Consider the following 20,077-nt stretch of genomic DNA (forward strand, 5'->3'; position numbering starts at 1 on the left):
ATCCTGTCTCCCCTGAGCTCCCAGTCGAGGAGATTACAAGTCTCTGCAAAAGACAGACATGCAATCAACCAATCCTAAAGTAGGGTAGGCTGAAATAAATGTTCACAACAGTTCTAAAAGCAAAGTTCTAAGGGGGCCCCAATGTAATTCCCCATCTCCCATAAAATGCAGGAAATGACCTTTAAAAACATAGACACAATCGGGGAGTTCATCGCACCACTAATTACCTCCCTACTCTTCAGACCATAAACTTTTATGCAATCTGCTCTCTGTTCACTTCATTCATACTCATTTATTTTACCAGGCATCCAAACTGCCTATATGAAAAACTTAACAGGCACTGTGGTGTGTGATTTTAGCTCTACTCTTGTCTTTTTTGGTGATTATTTCTTTCAATCGAACTTTAATGATATTTAATAATACCACTGACTCTATCCATCAGTTGTTAAAGTTCTTAAAATTACATGCACAGCCTCATAGATTATGTGAGCATGAAGTCTTTGTCTCCCCAAAAAAAGATAATTGGGACACCAAAATATATGGAATAGCTTCTGAAGAATACTATTTTGATCTGAGTAATCTCATGGTGATGTCTTTGCAGTTCACACTCCCTTTAAAGTTCTTTGTAAAGAAACTTCCTTTAAAGGGACAACCTAATGCTGCATGCTCACACATTATTTCCCACTTGCTCAGGTTGCTATTTTTAACTGGGACCTTTTGGAAAATGAAAATCTAAGGTTGGCTAACTGTAGTCAGAGTGACCCACAATATAAGCCAGGTCATACCTTTTTTGGCATCCACTGGTTCTTTCAGGAAACTTTGATTATATTTCAACTAGGAATAGAAAAGAGATCAACCCCCTAAAAAATCTCCCCAGCAGGTGGTTAACAGATAGGTTCTTGAGTCAGGCATACCTGGGTTTGCAAACCAACGTTACTATTTGTTAGTTCTGTGACCTTGAACAAGTTCAAGGCTTCATCTGGATTTGAAGAATTTATGTTAGTGTTTGGCACAGAGTTCTCAAAAAATAGTAGCTATTATAATAATTATTATTGCCATTATTGTTTATACCAAATTGTTCAGGATTACTGTTTATAGCATACTGCTTCATACATGGAAGGCATTCAATGCCTGTTTATTTCTTTTTTTTTTTTCTTTAAGATTTATTTATTTATTTATACAAGCACTGGGTACAATCAGAAGCGCAGGAGGGTGAGAGAATTCACCAGAGCCAGAGCGGGGAGCAGAACAGGCAGAAGGACCGAAGTACATTGCTGAGGGGAGCAGTGGGCGCGGCAGGAGAGGTCTGTACGCCATGTGGGACCCTCGCCAGTGGCCGGGGATCTAACCGGCGCTGCAGAGGCTGCAGGCAGCTTGGCAGCCCAGCGCTCAACCGCTGCGCCACCGGGGAGGCCTGCCTGTTTATTTCTTAATGGATGCTTGACTGCATAGAATGATAAGCATGCAACATTTCCAAGAAGGGCTTCCTTTGGTTTTCTCAAGGACACACAGTGAATTGAAAAGGTAGCAAAAACACATAAATACTGAATTAATTCTGATGATAGTTCTGTAGTGCTGCTGTTCAGAGTTTAGTGATATTATTTTTTAGATCTATGTGAATCGAGACAGTATGCACCGTATGGCTATCTTAGGTCCTCCTTTTTTCCATTCCTCCAAGTGGGGCAAAATAGTTTCTTTTTACTCTGATAACAGACCATGCAGACTACTTAATATTTTCCATCAGAAGTGTCATTTGATGTCTTTTAGCTAGATTATAGGGGAAAAAAATTGGGGTAATGTTAGCAAAAAAGAGTCAGTACATTGAGACAAGAAAAGGATAAGCAATTGTGCTATACAGCAAATATGACCCTGTGACCTTTGACACTGGTGCAGTTCCAAATGGCAAGGGTCTAGAGATTATGGGTATGTGAGCACTGTTAAGAAAATATTTATCTGATATTTTAACATAAAGTACATCATGATGTGTCTCTGCATTTAGTCCATACATATTGTACCATGTAGTCCAGCCTTTATATATAGACAAGCAGTAAGCAAAATCAAATCAACAAGGATTTTTGTTTATTTCCCATTTTTATAGTATATAAGCAACTTCTTTCAGATTAATAAATTTTATAAACCTAACAAAATATTTTATTTTATTTATATTTTAATTAATATTAATATTAATGTTTAATTAATATTAATATTAATATTTTATTAATTATTCAAATTTCATTTATTTTCTGTACATTTTGGGAGCTGGCACTGAATATTTTTATATGTTTACATGGAGACATAAATTGAACTATCATTGGTTTAAACATATTTGTAAAATCCTAGACCAACACTTCATTGTTTATCAAACTTATTTATAAAGCCATCTTGCCTGTTAGGAACATTGGGATGGACAGACTTCGTGTCTTTGTGTAGCAGGCAGCATTTCTTACACAGCTGAATTCCTTCCAATGGCCCTAATGTTTGGGTGGTAGTGAGAATCCAGGAATCTAAGTTTAGGAAATATATAGATGGGAATGTATATATTTCCTGATGAATTAATATTTATAGGACAGTGGTAGTGGTATTAATTTTTTTAAAAAATCTTTGTGTTTAGCTAAATACAGTAGGCCACATTCCACTAGCCACCATCTCATATAGCTTTATCTAGCTGCAAGGAAGGCTGAAAATGTGTTCTTTACTTGGCTGGACATAAGCCCAACTAGAACTTCCATTATTTTAGAAAGAGGAGAAAATTTGAAAATAACTTAATTTGAAAATAATTCACTCAAAAATTAAAATTATGTTTTTTTTTTCCACTGTAATAATTGCAGTGGCTTGCTCCTGTTAAGAATTATTATTATTGGCTGATTATTCTATATCTGACTTTGGGTACTTTTTTCAGAAGCAGCAGTAGACCAGAGACTAATTTGTGGGTTGGCTTCTTCATATTTTTGGATGACTGAAAGCCTTAAATATTAGCAATAACTCACTTCTCATAGAATTAGTGCTATCTATCCAGACCCAGCCTTGCTATAATAATATCATAATGTTTAATGTTCTCAACAGACCAGACCTGAAAGACTATTCTTAAAATGACCCCTGTTTGCTAAGTTAAACTTTCCTTTGGTAAGAAAAATAATGATGAGGTTAAATAATGAATGAGCTAAAGATTAATCTGTAAAAAGGGACACCTCTATTTCTTTTCTTCCCACAAATGCCTCCTAACTTTGAAATAAAGCAGCTCTATATTTTGATAATTCTGAGTTCACCAGTTCCTTTCTTTTTATCTGTTGTTTATCCAGTTACTTCCACCTTGTTCCTCCAGCTTCCCCTCCACTCACCCAGAAATACGAAGGCCAATGAAACCTTGTTTGCCCTGTCGTTATCCTTCAAGGTGGTTTATCTCTCCATTTCCTTCTGGTTAAATGAAATAGGACATTAAAGTTACATTTCTTTTGATAGAGGAAAAGTGTACCTGCCTTTCTTTTGAGAAAGGCAGGTTGGCAATAGCTCTGGTCATGGGCAGCCCTGACTCCCAAACATCTCCTGCTGCTTATGTGTTCTGTGCAGTTTACTGGAACGAACCGGCGCCGCAGAGGCCGCGGGCCTCTCAGCCCAGAGCCCAACTGCTGCGACACCAGGGGAGGCCCTCACTGGATTGTTTTGACTTGGCAAGATCACTGGCTGAGTTGAAATAATGCTTCTTCAGCCCAGTCTCTTGTGTCTTGCCAGTAACACCAGTGAAAATTTTGTGTGGGAGAGTCTAGTAATTGAATTTTATATCACCCTCTCATATTACCAATCTTCCTAAATCCCTATTTTTGTCTCCATCATCATTATTTAATTTCCTTTCAATAGTTGACTTTGGATCTGCATTAATTTATTGAAATCCTGAAATCCTTCTTACATTTACTGTTAGCCAGTGCAACCTCTTAGGGGCAACATGTTTACTGTCAAATACATTAAAGTACTCTGTCTTCATTCATTCTCTGGAGTATCTCCTATAAATTACAAAGAATGTCCTCTAGCTAAGACATTATGGGATTTGGGGAAATAAGCTCATCTCAAGCTTTCACCACACGATATTTAAGCAGCTGCAAAGACGAGGAAGACAAAGCTGCCAGGTCATCCCCTGGAAATCCCAAGACACATATTTTTAACATTTGCATTCTTATTTACATAAATTTGTATGCTCCATTCAAAAGGTGCTGACTTCAATTATGTAAAATAAAACATGCAACTTCTCTCGTTCTGAAGGTGTATCATCACACATTCCAGGCTTGCTTGTCGGCTGTCCAAAGAGATTTCTCTGACTTCTCCTTCTCTGCCCCAAGAACTTCCCCTCCTTTGTTCTACCCTCTAATCAAAACCATTAAGGAAAAGAGTTATCATTTATTTTAAGGTTGGAGTTGAATCCAAGGTTTTTTTTTTTTTTCTGTTATGATCTCATATTGGAATCCTTTGTTTTCCAACTGAGATCTTTTACAAGAACTTCCTCCCTCCATAGCAATGTTGGCTCTTGGGTCAACTTGGGGCACCATAGTATGGCGGGGAGAAACATCATCTGGTTCTAGCTTGCAGCCTATCAACAAACAGTGTCTTTTGCTAGTGAGGAAGAGCGCTTGGATTCAGGACTGATAAACTGTAGTTTCACTCAAAACAATGCCAGTGACCCTTATAATTCAAATTTCATTGTGTTTACATTTTCAGCATCATTTTCCCCCTCCAGATGAATGGATAACAGAGTTGATTACAAAATTAATTGGTTGCAGGATTTTACAGACAGTATTTTAAGCCCAGAAGTAAAGCTAATGTGGGGGGCTTCCTGGTGGCGCAAGGGTTAAGACACAATCTATGGAGCTATCCACAGCCACTGCAGCATGAATTCCTGGCCAGCCAGGGAGCAACCCACAGGGTGCAGCATTCCTCTCCTGACTTGCCCGCTGCTCCTTCAGCAGTGTATTTCAGTCAATCTGGCTGTTCTGTTCCCCACTCTTCTCTGGTGAATCCTCTTACCCTGCCCCTCCGCACCTCTGGCCTGTACCCCAGCTCTTGTATGCATAAATATATAAATCTTAAAAAAAAAAAAGAAGTAGAGCTAATGTGAGAAAACAAAGCAAGATTATCTTTTGGTACCAATGCCACTCAGTCAAAGACAGTCCTGGTGTCACTAAACAGATCTGATCCCTCTGCCCTGGCAGGGGAGGGACAGGAGAATCACATAGATAATATCACTGAACCAGCAGTGCACTTGCTTTCATACTGCACTTGATTTCCTTCCAGTCTCTGAAAAACATTCCAAAAGTTACTCCCTACCATCTCTAGACCTCTGTTAGTATTTCTGATCAGGTCTAGGAAACACTGAGTCAACTAAGGATTGTCCATTGGGTTGAAATGAAGTTTAGTCAAGAGAAACCCCTAAGGGCTTCATTGACTTCTAACCTCAGTCTTAGAAATGACTTCTCAGTCACCATAAAGCAATGGTCTATTTAGAGCCCTATATATAAGCAAATTCAAAATAGGCAGGACTGGAAGGAACCGCAGTGGGACAAGGACATGAATGCTGGTGCAGTTGTCACATTTTGTGACCTTCAGGATGTGTTTTGTTTATTTATCATTTTAATCTTTGGGTGAAATGATACTCCTCTCACTTAGAACTGAAGTCAGCAGAGAGGAAGTGCAGTCCCCACTGAACACAAAGTACAGAAACTTCATCCCAAGAAGCTTGGGCTGCTCCCTGCTATGCCTGCAAAACGTCAGCTGCGTTGACAGCACGAGCAGGAGGCTTCCTGTTCAGCAGGGGTTTCACACTCTGCAGACAGCTGCCTTGGCAGGACTTGCAGCCAAAGCAAAATGACCAGGAATTAGCCAGGAAAATATTCATTTCCTTTCAAAAACTGCAAAAACTCTGGTTCTGCCAACAGGTATCTATACCACGGAGAGATGGAGAGAAAAGCCCCAATGAAAGAATTTTTGTTAGCTTTTGACTAGCCCCTCCAATGACTGTTTCATCCGAGTCAGTGGCTGGCTTGTGGTCCACAGATGCCCTGCAGTAGCAGGAGGCAGGAAGGAGGGAGGTGTCCCAGGAAGACCATGGTCCTCACGTTACACTGTGCCCAGAAAGGGTTATGGACATACTCACCAGAGTTTTGTTTTTTTTCTAGACATACAACAGCCACTTCTCCAGCTCCCATGTCTTGAGATGAGCAAACTGGAGATGTATTTCTCTCATTTTACCACAGGGTTTGTTTTTCATTTATTCTTTTACTCAATTTATTTACATAATTTACCGATTGGCTGGATGCATGTCAACAAAATAGCTTTAAAAAAATCCTTGCTCTTGTGGATTTTTATTAAATTATTTCATCCTTGTGACAGCCCTTTGGGGCAGGTACTATTATGATATCCTTTTTATAGGTGACTTTTTCAAAGTCATAAAGCCAGTGTATCGCACTGAAAATCTGCCACCAAAAAATAAGGCTTTTTATAGAAAGGCTGATTTCATGGGAGGAGCTTTGAAGGCTAGGTGAAGGGTTACTTATGAAAAAATATATTTACATATACTTAAAAAATATATTTACATATAAACTTCTGTAAGGGCGTGGGCCAGAAAACCTAAACTTCTGGCCTCTTTTCAGTGGAGAAGGCAGAGTTTGAGAGTTTGATCTGCATACTTTCATCTACTGTGCTTTCCATGTCCCTAATTGACCTTCAGTTTCGCCTCCCCTTTCTCTGTCTTAGTTAAGCTATTTAAGATGGCATCAGAAGTCATGTGGGGAATGACTCGGTCATGCTGGCTATCTCCTATGTGTACAAGAAGTAGATTTGTTATCATCAGACTTCTTTTTGATGTTTTCTTTTATCAACCCCCACTAACGCTGGTTTGTCTATTTCCTAGCCTAGAAGAACCCATTGGAGTACAGGATGATTTCCTGTGCCTCCTGACACCAGTAAATAGCAGAGCTAGGATTTGAACCCAGGTAGACTGGCAGCCCGAGAGTCCACAATCTAAACTGTTGGTTTCTCTGCACTTCCCAGTGAGATAGAAGGATGGGATTTTCAGGTTCAGACAAGTAGCAGTTCAGGAAAAACTATAATTTCTACTCTACAGGTAAAAATCTTTCATTCTATAAGATAGTTGAAGTAAAAAGTATGGCAGATGTTATTATTTAGACAAGTGTATAATTGTGGCTAGATTTCACACTAACGTGTTGAAATATTTTTCCTCTCCTACAATATAAATTGCTAAAAACAGCCTCTTTCTTCCATCGAGTTCTCACAGGCAGAGGAAGGTGTCAAGGAGCTGAGAAACCAGGACATCAAAGGGAATTAGGGAAGATATCACAGGGATGGAAGTGGAGGCACATCAATATCTCTCAGTTCAACATCTAGGGCAGGTGTGCCTAGGATGTGTACCACTAGGACCAATAAATAGGTAAAAATTTGGATTTTATCATTATTTTTATGATATCAATTTGATCACTTCACCCAAATAACTCAAGCCAAAAAGGAATAATATCTAATAGGTTCAAATCATACTGTTCAACAAGAAATGGATTTGTTCTTACTTTGCCAATTGGCTTCTCAATCAGAGAGCTTGTAAAGCAGACTGGAGTTATGCTGCTGTACATTGAAGGTTTCCATTGCCGTTCCTGAAAAAAAGGAAACACACACAGAGATTTCAGGGACTTAGCTGGCTTTCCTGCTGCATGGAGCCATTTTCCAGTTTCTCACAGAGTGCATCAAGCACTTCAATTAAAGGCATGTCACTTGAAATACGCAACTCAGCGTTTTTGCACCATCCTTCAGTTTGCAGTCTTTGCAAACTCATTTAACCTTGTGGAGGGACATCTTACAAAACCGTTTATGACATTTTGAAGCAATTTATATACACATGTTGACATAAATACAGAAAATTTTCAGTTTAAGTTGGCTTCCTAGAACATAAAGACTATGTGAATATTTTTTTTAAATTAACTTCACCAATATCCAATTTCATAAAAACAGTAAGCACAGGTATACTCCTGGTTTTCAAATCTTCTATTCCATATTGAATAATTCCAAACTTCTCTACCTATTTTTCAGAACCCTCCAAAATGTGACTCTTTTTCTAATTTTATGGCTTCAGCTCCATTTTTTCCCCATAATTTAACCTAAACCTCAAGCCACATTTGGCCAATGTGTTTTTCTTGAACAAACTCCAACTTGCTCTTGTTTATGCTATTCTTGATTCTGAAAATATCCTTTCCTTAGTATCTGTCTATGATTTCCTCCTACCTGTCCCATTCAGTTCCCTAAGAAACTTTTCGCTATTTTCCCTTCTGACTAGAGCAAGAATAAATATCTCCCTGCCAGAGTTCATGTACTATTATTAGAATACTTGTCACTGCTGAGAATGTGCGCTACTGAGGAAGGACTCATGCCTTGGTTATCTTCGTGTCCTTCACAATCTCACACAGGTCTCATACATTTTTATGGTTTAAATATTTGTGTTCCTATGAAGTCTGTATATTGAAGTCCTAATCCTCCAGGTGATGGTATTAGGAGGTAGGGCCTTTGGTAAGTGACTGGGTTATGAGAGCAAAGCCCTCATGAATAGGGTTTATATCCTTATCAATGAGAGTCCACAGTGCTTCTTTCACCAAATAAGGAAATAGTGAGAAGCCCACAACTTAGAAGAGGGCTCTCATCTGACAATGTTAGTACCCAGAAATGTGAGAAATAAATTTGTTATTTATAAGCTGCCCAACTTGTGGAATTTTGTTATAGCAGCCCAGGTAGACTAAGACATAATATAAGTAATTTCTTTCTTTTTTGTCAGCTGAAACCTTTTTAATGTGGCCACTGATTTCCAAAACACCAATCTGACTGTACAACTTCAGCTGTAGTTCTCACTACATACATTTTTCACTCTCTTTTCATTCTTTTAGAGGAGATATCAAGAGGCTTGTTACTGGCAAAAGAATAACTGTAAGTACCAATAACCCCATAAAATGAAAATGACCTTTCAAAATGTGTCAACAAATATTGACCCATTCCCACCTCCCAGCATTCATTAATTGGCCTTGTTTCTTGAGTGAAAGGAAGATTTTTCAGTCGTCTTAGCAAAGGAACGGAGAATGGCCCTCTGGAATCTCTACCCCTGCTGTAACTAATTATCTTACCCTTGGCAAATTACTTGTATTTTCGACCAGGGTGGCCCTGCCTGTAAATGTGGTTTGCATTATTTACACACATTTCTCAGACTACGTTGAGACTAATTATAGAGATATCTGTGGCCCAGATAGGCAAAGAATAATTCCCAGGAAACAGACCCTGCAATGGCTTTAGGAAAAGCCATTCAAACCTCCGACTTCTTCCCATGGTCTGAAAACAGAGGTTATCATTGGATTCTGAGAGATGTGGATTTCTGTCTATTAGGAGTTAAACTGAGACAAGGAATTCATTTTGCAGGTCATGTTCCAGTCATCAAAGTTTAATTACTATCAAACCCCACTGGCTCGTGTCCCAAAGATATTAGTGAGTGCATGAATGAAAGTTACAAAGTATCCCATCACCCAGGCCAGCCTTCCAGAGATAAAAAGACAATGAATAGCAGCAGGGAAAAGTCCAAAAGATACAATTTGAGACTGCAACTTCTATAAAATGAAAATAACAGTTTCAGTGTTCGTGATCTGTGCACATGACTCTGTTTTAAGGAAGTCAATCTGCAGACACAGTAGATGAATCTGAGAAACTGTCCTTCCCTGAGGCTGGCCCTGTTGCCATGGCAACATGTAACTAGTTTCCTTTGGTTGTTGTGCAATCTAATTTTCTTTAGACTAAAGATTTCCTTGATACGTCTGCACTGAGTATATTTAAGACTGAAACTTAGTCATTGCAGAACATAGATTTCTTATGTAGAAATTTTAAAAAAATAGCTTCACTAATATCTCATTGTACAAAAATCAATAACCATAGGTCAATTTTTGGCTTTCAAATTTTGAATTTTAATATGATGTTTCTGGATCACACATAAATGGGAATTTTTTAAATAATGGGTTTTCATGACAAACACAGAGTAGTGATAGGCATAGAGTTATTACAAAATAGCATTTTCCTTTCCTTATTTCCCCTCTTCATTTTGAACCTTCTACACAGGATTTTGTTGTTGCTGTTGTTTAGGTGATTGACTGGGGTGGGGGGGTTGTGTTTACTGTTATTCCATAACTTACTCACCATTTGCTAAATGTGGAGATGGGGGTACAGAGGATAGACTTAGACAAAGAAGAATAGTCAAGAATGGGTCCTCCCCTGGTGGCTCAGTGGTTGAGCGCTGGGCTGCGAAGCTGCCCACAGCCTCAGCAGTGCTGGTTCTAAACCCTGGCTGCCGGCGAGGGTCCCACATGGTGCGCAGACCTCTCCTGCTGCACCCGCTGCTCCCTTCAGCAGTGTATTTCATCATTCTGCCTGTTCTGTGGCTCTGGTGGGTTCTCTCACCCTCCCACGCTTCTGACTGTACCCAGTGCTTGTATGAATAAATAAATAAATCTTTAAAAAAAAATTAAAGAATGGTTGCTGAAGTCTCAGGCAAATAAGTCATCCTCTCCAGCTTTCTGCAAAATGAAGGCAATTATTACCCCTTTTTCTTCATCCCACAAAAACTTCAGGCACTCCTGAGAAGCCAAGAATTGCTCAGAGTTCTCCACATGACAGATACCTGGCGTTACTTTTCTAGGACTGGATTCCTAAAAGGAGGCCAAAGAAATGGTTGAAGGCTTGGCTGTAATTACAACCTTCAGTGTTTATCCTGGTGCCTGAAATATAGAGTAACTTCTGGTGCAAAAGGACAGAAATAATCTTGGCTGGTAAGAAGGAAGGACACAGGGATCATCTGTCAGGCTCAGTTGATTGAGCAGCAGGACCAATCCAGATGGCATCTGCTTAAGGGTGCATCACTGGGCACCCCAAAAGGTCCTAATAATGCTGAAGAAAATCACACTCAAAAATCCTGATTTTATATTCCACAAAAGACATGAACATCAGGGTCCATCAAGTACCCATCCTGTTTCCCCACAATCTGGGACTAAGAACAATGAGTTCTATTTTGAGGAAGAAGTAGATTCTACCTTAAAAATGGTCATCCCTCTAGCAATTATTTATCTATAAAAAGAACTGCACCTTGCATCCTGAGTGCTTTTTAAAGAACTATAAACACAGTACTTTAGCTATCCTCACAAGCCATTTCTAGGATCTAGGATGTTGAAGGAACTGGGACATTTCAGACACTCAGTGGGAGCCAAGGAAGGAGAAAATTTCTGTAAAGGACACGAAAGAGATAATGGCCATTGTTCTGGCCCCTCCTCTCCCTGGTCCCCAACCTGCTGGCTGAGGCCCATCAACATGGACTTGGGTCCTCCCACCCACCCCAGCTAGAGTTCCTTCCTTGGAAGGGTCAAGCATACAGATGCAGAGGTGAGGTGGCCTTGGGAAGGGAGGAGACCTGGGTGGAGGGCCATTAAATGTTGACTCACTCAGGCTTGACCAGACTTCCTCCCTTTTTCCACACTCGAATACAATTTTGGTGAACTTAAGTAAACTATGCATACTGCTAAGTTTTCCTACTTCCTTTTAGGTTATTATCACAGACCCACACCAGCTCCGGTATGTGAAAATCCCCGACCCTCAAAACTCAGGCAGGGAGAGGGTCACAGGAGAGAACACACAAACGTTTCAGTTTTTTAAGTTTTCTGGGTAGAATTCTGCCAGCGGCTGACCTGCTTGTACATTCTTCAGCATCTCCCTCAGCACCTATTTCCCTTAAATGCTCCGCTAAATTTTTGCCTTTAAATTTCTATGTCTTGGATGTTTCACATGCTGATTTTTAAAGTGCCCCTTGTGCTTTTTCCTTCCTTCCCTGTGTTTTATGCATCTTTAATACCACCTGTACCTACCACAAGGCTACCATTCCGAAGAACATTAAAATAAGTACTGTCGAAACACTCAACAACATTAATGGGATTTTTGAAAGGAGGCACATTTCCTTCATTGTACTCTGGGGTTTCTGAGTTTCCTGCCTGCCTTTATCCAAATGCATAATATTTAGCTTCAATACCATTTTGCATCACGTTTCAATACATTTTCCACTTAGCATTACAAGTTACGTAGTTTCTGCATTGTTATATAGCCTGGATTTATAATATGGAGTGACTACATAATTTTCTATCAACAGCATACAGCATAATGTATTTGATAGCTTGACAGATATTTTGATTATTCCATTTTCCCTATATATTTTTGAGATTTTAAACAGTTTTATTGATATAATTCACATTCCATCCCTTCACCCATTTAAAGGGCATAATTCAATGCCTCTTCATATACTCACAGGGTATTAAAGTAATCATCCCAATCTCATTTTAGAATTTTTTTAATCTCCTGCCAAAAAAACACCCTTTACCTATTAGCAGTCATTAACATCCTTCCTGTCCCATCCCACAGCCCTAACCAACCATTAGTTTACTTTATATCTCTACATTTTTGTCTATTCTGGACATTTTATATAAATGAAATAGCACAATATGTGAACTTCGTGACTTTTACTTAGCATGTTTTTCAAAATCATCCATGCTATCATTACTTCATGATTCCTCATTGGCAAAAGTAGCCCACAGTCTATTCATTCCACTTTAAGACTATTATGAACATTTGTGAACATTCATGTACAAGTTTTTGGGAGGGATATATGTTTTCATTTCTCTTATTTCTACATACAGAGGCTGAAATGCTAAAGTAAATCTTACCTTTTGAGAAACTACCAAACTGTTTTTCTCTATAATTATTAATACCTATATAAATATATTTTTTATTTCTTGAATTACATCTTTCACCTATATATTCATGTGTGAAAGAGATGGAATTTTTTCTAACTCTTGTTATTTACAGTCCAATTGTTGCTTTTCAAAAGGATAATGCTAGTTTACACACTGATCACTTATATATCATATATATGTGCATATATACACACACACAACACAACTCTATTTTCTTCATGGCATTTATGAGCAAGACGCCACAATTAACTTCCTGTTTATAGATGAAGACACTAAGGACCACAAAGGTTAAGGAACCCAGTATCAGATAACCAACAAAGCAATATAATACCACTTTGTGGGCTTTATTGGCTTCATATATCTATACCCAATATATCCCTAGTTTCAATGAGTAATTGCTGACTATGTGTCTGTCCTATAATTTCTTCAGCTTGTGTCGCAATGACACAATATGGATGGAGTCAGAGGCACGGGATCAAATTCCAGAGCTGTAACTTGCCTGTCTTGTGATCTCCATTGAGCTGCTGAATCTTGCTAAGCCTCAATTTCCCCAAATTTAAAACAGGATGATACCTACAATATAGGCTTGTCCAGAGTATTTAAGTTACATTTGACTCAGCCAAAGAAACTTACATAATAAGTACTAATAATATTTTTCATGTTAATGATATATGTTTTGTTGTTATTCTTCCTTGGTGCCCTAATCAGAGTAAAATATCAGGTATCTATGAATCTATACTACAATTAATAAATAATTTCCTTGGTTATTGTCATCCAATAAATTATACTGAGAGTGCTACAACATTTAGTTCTTCACTAAATTTATAAGACTTTTTATAAACCTATTTTATATAAACTATTTTATTTTTATAAGCATTTCATATTTTATATTAAACTATAAGTAATATGAAGTTTATAAAATATTTTAATAAAATTACAACCATTTATAATAATACAGATTATAACAATATTAAAAACTACAAAAAGATCATTGAAAAGCTTGTTAAATAAGGTTGAACAGGTCTGTTTACTTTTAAAACATTCCAAATTTTTACATTTGGAATTGATTATAAATTTTAAATTTACTTAAAATAAAACATACTATTATAGTCTATAAAACAAACAAATATTTTAAACATTCATAAAAAGCAATCAATTATAACTTAATGACAGTAGACTCATAAAGGCAAATGCTTATAAAACAAGGTTATGTCTCGTTCTAAAAATCTTGTAAATAAAATAGCAATGACACAGTGGAAAGAGCCATGACTCCTATTCTGAAGACCTGGAACCGAGAACAGTTTTGATATATGACCCCTATTGGGATCCCATTTCTGCAACAGAAAAAAGTTCAGTATATAATTTGCCTTTTTTGGTTAAAATTCCAATAAGGCAATATACCTAAAAATAATCCACAATTCATTAAAAATTATATACCTCTTTGGAACATCAAAACCAAGGAAAGTGGTAGTTATACTATATGATGACATATTTGTTTTTATGATATAAACCCTTAATGTTCAGGACTTCAGAAAAGATAAGAAAGTGAAAATAGGAAGTCATCTATTCAAATATCAGGAATAATCACATAGGAGAAGAAACAGTTCTTCACAGTTTTCCCATATATCACTGGAAGTAAGCTTCATATCCAAAATTACCCCGGAAGTATGGGGTCTATGAGGTCCAAATCTAAAGTGAAGTGAAAATGGAGCTTTCAATGAGCAGGTGAGAGGAAGCCAGGGATGCTGCAGTGTGCATCTCTGCCGACAGGGGCCACTTGGAGAACCACAGCAAACTTGGGGGAAGGTATCGGTGGGTAAGAGATATTACTGGCTAAGTTATGTGCCCCCCCATACATGTATTGATGTACCAGGACTTTGGCATCTCAGACTATGACTACATTTGGAGGTTGGGTCTCCAAAGGAGTGATTAAAATAAAATTAAGCTGAGGGGATCAAGAAGATGCGGTATATGTATACAATGGAATACTACTCAGCAATCAAAAAAGATAAACTCATGCCATTTGTTGCAACATAGATAGATTTGGAAGGGATTATGCCAAGCGAAATAATCAGAAGAAGAAAGACAAATGCCAGATGGTCTCATGCTTTTGTGGAATACAAAGAAAACAAAGAAAGGGTCATATAAAACCAAAGTAAAAAACTAACTCTTGACTATAAAACTAAGGCAACCATTGGAGGAAAGGTGAGAACACAGTGAGGAGGGAGCACAACGGTGTATGGTAGTGGACTTTGCATAATTTGGTGATGGGCATGCTGTGATAACAACATCTGAAGAGGTAGGGGTCCTATACATGGAAGAAAGACCATGTAAACATACAAGAAGAAGACAGCCATCTACAAGTCCAAAAGAGGAGTATCAGAAGAAACTAGCTGTGCTGACACATTGGTTTCAGACCTTCAGTCTCCAGAACTGTGAGAAAATAAATTTCTGTTGTTTAAGCCCCTGGTCTGTGGTAGTTTGTCATGGTAATTTAGCAAGCATCCACACCAAGGGGGAGGGTTTTCAGCTAATAAACCTTTTAAGGGTTTTTTAGTTAGTGAGTGAAGGAAAAGTTTCCAAAGACTTGGGTGAGCAGGGACAAAACAAGCACAAAATTTGAGGATGTGGTGTTTTCCACAATACTGAACAGGCACTGGGGAACACAATGAATAAGATGTTCTCTCACCCTCAAGGAATTCCCCCAAGTCTAGTGTGGGAGAGAGGCAAACACATAATACTCTAAAGGAGTGGTGCATATTAACGATATAGTTAGGCAGAAGAATCAGTGGGAAGAAAGGAAGAGACGTAATCCATCCAGTAGAGGAGTTTCTGCTGTACAGAGGCTTTTAGAAGAACGCAATATAGGAATTTAGTATAGGAGGACAGAACCAATGTCAGGTGGACAAAGAAGAGTGTTTCAGAAGAAGTCACCAAAATAGTGACAGAGGAGGTTCTCTACTTTGTTACTGAGAGAAATATCAAATACCAGAGTTATCAGAGGAACATTACCTTGAGAGAGAGTCCACTGGTTTTGGGTGAAGCACCTTTGGACATTGGAGGCCAATACAGACAACACAAAGGGAACACAGAGGAGTCACATGTCACTGAATAGGAAGTGGGTGAAGAGAGGTCCCTGGAGTTTGTGGTGTAGAGGCACAAACAGCACGGTTGGTAGCTCAGCTAGGGACCCTGAGGAGGGAAAGCAAGAAATGGTGTGGAGCTACACATTCTTGAAAGAAAGAAAACCCATATGGGGAATCCAGGTTGTCCCAGGTACGCTGGGTCTTCCCTAAGGAAAAATTAAGTAGTCTAGACTAAACTACCCCTTCCCCACTCCTTAAGGTTGGTACTGACCTAGTGAAGGTCACTGACAGCACACAAAATGCTTAATCTCAGATCTGGAATCCCAGAAATAAGGGACATCAGTAGTGTCACAAACATGGGCTAACCTCACACCCCAACACATATATATCAGCACTTGGAAGCTCCCCAACCAACTGACACAGCACTGCAAAAACAGGTATCAATATTTATGCAAGGGCTTCCCTGGTAGTCTTGGGGTTAAGTCTCAGTGTTATCACCAAGATGGTCTGAGTTCAATCCTCAGCCAGGGAGCTAACCCACATAGGGCACAGCAGACCTCTTCTGTCTCAGCCACTGCTCCCCTTAGCAGTGTAGTTCAGTAATCTATCTCTTCTGCTCCCCACTCTGTCTCTGATAAATCCTCTCATCCTCCTCTCCTGTCCCCGCCCCCGACACCTCTGGCCTATACCCCAGTTCTTCTATGCAATCAATAAATAAATCTTAAAAAATACTTATGGAAGCCCTCAAAGAACAACAAAAAAATCAAATCAAGCCACAGTGCCATCTGCAGGAAAAGTAAGAGTAGTTCAACTCTCCAAGTGAAACTAAAGATAGTGAAAAAAATGGGGAAATATAAATAGCAAAATGGGCAAACAAAAAATATATGACACAAGGGAATATGACAAAGAGAGAATATCCTTCTAGAATCTAACCTAGGAAATTTGGGCGATTGTACCTCCTTGTCAGATTAATAAATCAAAATTGTTATAATAAACTCAAAAAGAGGAAATAAAAATCAGAAAGAAATCAAAGTAATACAAAGGAACTAAGAAAAATTAATTAAAATTATAGTCACAAAAATAAATGAATGAGCTCAGAAATAAAATTTATGGACAGAAGATTTAAATTGAAGTTTTAAGATAATAAAAAGGATTCAGGATGTAAGGGAGTCAATAAATGAGATCAAGAATGCAAAAGAAAACTATGGAAGCAAAGTAGACCACATGAAGGGCTGAATCAGTAATTTGAAGATAGTAATGCATAAAGGACTCTGGTGGAAGAAGAGAGAGATAGAAGATGTGAAAAAGAAGAGAAGAAACACTTCAAGAACTCTAACTTCATTAAGAAAGGCAAAATAAGGATAATGTGTATTCCAAAAGGCAAAGAGGCTGGGAGGAGGAGCAGAGAGCTTATTCAAAGAGGTCATTCCTCTTATTTGTAGAAGAAAATTTCCCAGATATGTGGAAGAATCTAAACACATACATCCATGAATCTAAATGAATACTTGGGTTTTCTAAATGTAATGAGATCTTTACAAAGACACATAGTAGTGAAACTATTAAGCGTTCAAGACAGAGAAAGAGTATTGAAGGTGGCTATAGAGTGTGGGAGCAGGTAACTAACAAAGGTATTCCAATCAGGCTTTCATCAGATATCAAAGCTGATACTTTGCAGGGAAGGAGTCTATGGAATAACATATTTAAATTAGTCAAAGATAAAAACTGTCAAAATAGAATACTATATCCTCCAAGACTGTTTTAGATACAAGGGAGAAATGAAGGCCTTCCCAGTCAAATAAAAGGTAAAGGTGTTTGCTAACACTTGACCTCCCCTGCAAGTAAATGTGAAAAGGAGCACTCTTACCCAAATCAAAGACAATAAAATCCAAAAAAAAAAATCAAACAAAGAAATAAATAGAATCAGAAAATTAAAGACAAAATGGTAATAGCAAGCCTAATTTATCCATTATCATCCTAAATATAAATGAATTGGACTCACCAATCAAAAAATGCATTAGCTGCTTGGATCAAAAAACCCAACTTACTGGGTCTCCCATGGTGGCGCAGTGGTTGAGCGCTGGGCTGCGAAGCTGCCCGCAGCCTCTGTAGTGCCGGTTCAATCCCTGGCTACAGGCGAGGGTCCCACATGGCGCGCAGACCTCTCCTGCCGTGCCCGCTGCTCCCCTCAGCAGTGTACTTCGGTCCTTCTGCCTGTTCTGCTCCCCGCTCTGGCTCTGGTGAATTCTCTTACCCTCCCGCACTTCTGACTGTACCCAGTGCTTGTATAAATAAGTTAATTAATTAAGAAAAAAACTAATTTGCTTTCCTCTAAGTTGTATACCTCTCTCCTCACCTTCCCCTATATATAAAAAAAAAAAAAACCAACTTACTGATCTCTCCAGGTGACCCATCTAAGCTCAAAGCTCATTGATTCAAAACAAAAGGTTGTAAAACAATCTTACAAGCAAATGATATGCTAAAATAGACAGGGACAGTGATAGTTACAATAAGACAACATAAAGGAAGGAACATTATATAATGATTAAGGTATCAATATATCAGGAACATACAAAACTCATCAGTATATATGCATCAAGTAAAGAAGTATCAAAATATGCAAAACAACTATTAACAAACTTAAAAACAGCCATTGACAGCAACACAATAATAGCAGACTTCAGCACCCCACTTAATTACTGTAAGATAAACCAGATAGAAAATCAACAGGAAAAACAGTCTTCAAGGGGGCACTAGACCAGATAATTTTAATAGGCATTTATTTGTTGAGGTGAGTGTATATTCTACTCAAGTGCAAATGAAACATTCTTGAGGATTGACCATATCTTGGGTCACAAAACAAATGTCAATAAATTCATTTAGATTGAAATTGTATCAAGTGTCTTCTCTGATCACAATAGTATCAAACAGAAGTCAACTGCAAAGAGAAAGTGAAAAAAAAAATATGTGAAGACTAAACAACATACTACTGAATGACTATTGTGTTAATGAGGAAATCAGAATGAGAAAATAAAAAAAAAATAACTGGAGCTACAAGAAACTATGGGACATAGCAAAATCAGTACTACTAGGAGGGAAGTAAATGCCAAAATGAGCACACAAGAAACAAGAAAGATTGCAAATAAATAATCTAATCTTATACCATAAGAAACTAGAAAAAGAGCAAGCAAAACAAGTAGAAGGAATGAAATAATAATAATTAGGACAGAAATAAATAAAATAGTAATTTGAAAAGAGTACAAAATATCAGTGAAACAAAAACTGGATCTTTGAAAAAAGAAAATAGTAAGACTTAAACCTCTGGCTATATTCACTAAGTAAAAGGCAAAAGCTCAATAGAATCAGAAACAAAATAAAACTTATACTAGAGTTCTCAGAAATACAGAGAATCATAAGAGTCTACTTATGAACATCTTTGTATGCCAATAGATTAGACAATTTAGAAGAAATGAACAAGTTCTTAGAAGTATAAAGCCTTCTGAGAATGAATCAGGAAGAAACAGAAAACCTAAACAGATAAATTACAAGCAAGAAAATTGAAAAAACATTCAAAAGCCTCCCCAAAAAAACAAAACTCCAAGGCCAGATGGTTTCACTAGTGAGTTCTGCCAGACCTTCAAAGTCAAATGAATACCTATCCTTCTCAAACTCTTCCAAAAAACTAAGGAAGAGGGAATACTTCCAACACAATATTCCATGAGGACATATTCTGATACCAAAAGCAGACACTAAAAGCAGAAACCAAAAAGATCACAAAGAAAACTACAGACGTATATCCCTGATGAACATAGACACAAAAGTCCCCAACAATATCTTAGCAAATCAAATTCAACAAAACTTTACAGGGAACATATATCATGACCAAGGATAGTTCAACATCCACAAATCAATCAATAAAATCCACCAAATCAACAAAAGGAAAGATAAAAATAATATGATCAAACCAATAAATGCAGAGTGTATTTGACAAGACTAACTATCCATTTATGATAAAAGAATTAAATATCTAAGAATAAACCTAATAAAGGAGGTAAAAGACCTATACAATAAAACTGTAAGGCATTATTAAAAGAAATAGAAGAAGACACAAAGTAATGGAAAAATATTCTTTGTTCATGCATTGGGAAAATTAACATTGTTAAAAGAGGGATCATACCCAAAGAA

The 20,077-nt window shown here is 37.8% G+C and overlaps 1 protein-coding gene across 10 annotated transcripts in view; it reads right to left on the reverse strand.

Moving 5' to 3' along the window:
- Positions 1–20,077, reverse strand: part of RASGEF1B (RasGEF domain family member 1B) — a 559,061-nt gene that overhangs the window by 136,875 nt on the left and 402,109 nt on the right. For all 10 annotated transcript variants that reach the window (XM_054688371.1, XM_054688366.1, XM_054688372.1 and 7 more), the window contains one exon: positions 7,566–7,649. In XM_054688371.1, the coding sequence (XP_054544346.1) occupies positions 7,566–7,649 (84 nt within the window). The remainder of the gene's footprint in view (positions 1–7,565; positions 7,650–20,077) is intronic.

The sequence above is a fragment of the Talpa occidentalis genome, unplaced genomic scaffold, assembly GCF_014898055.3.
Source record: "Talpa occidentalis isolate TD23 unplaced genomic scaffold, MPIMG_talOcc4v2.1 talOcc4.6, whole genome shotgun sequence".
Taxonomy (NCBI): Eukaryota; Metazoa; Chordata; class Mammalia; order Eulipotyphla; family Talpidae; genus Talpa; species Talpa occidentalis.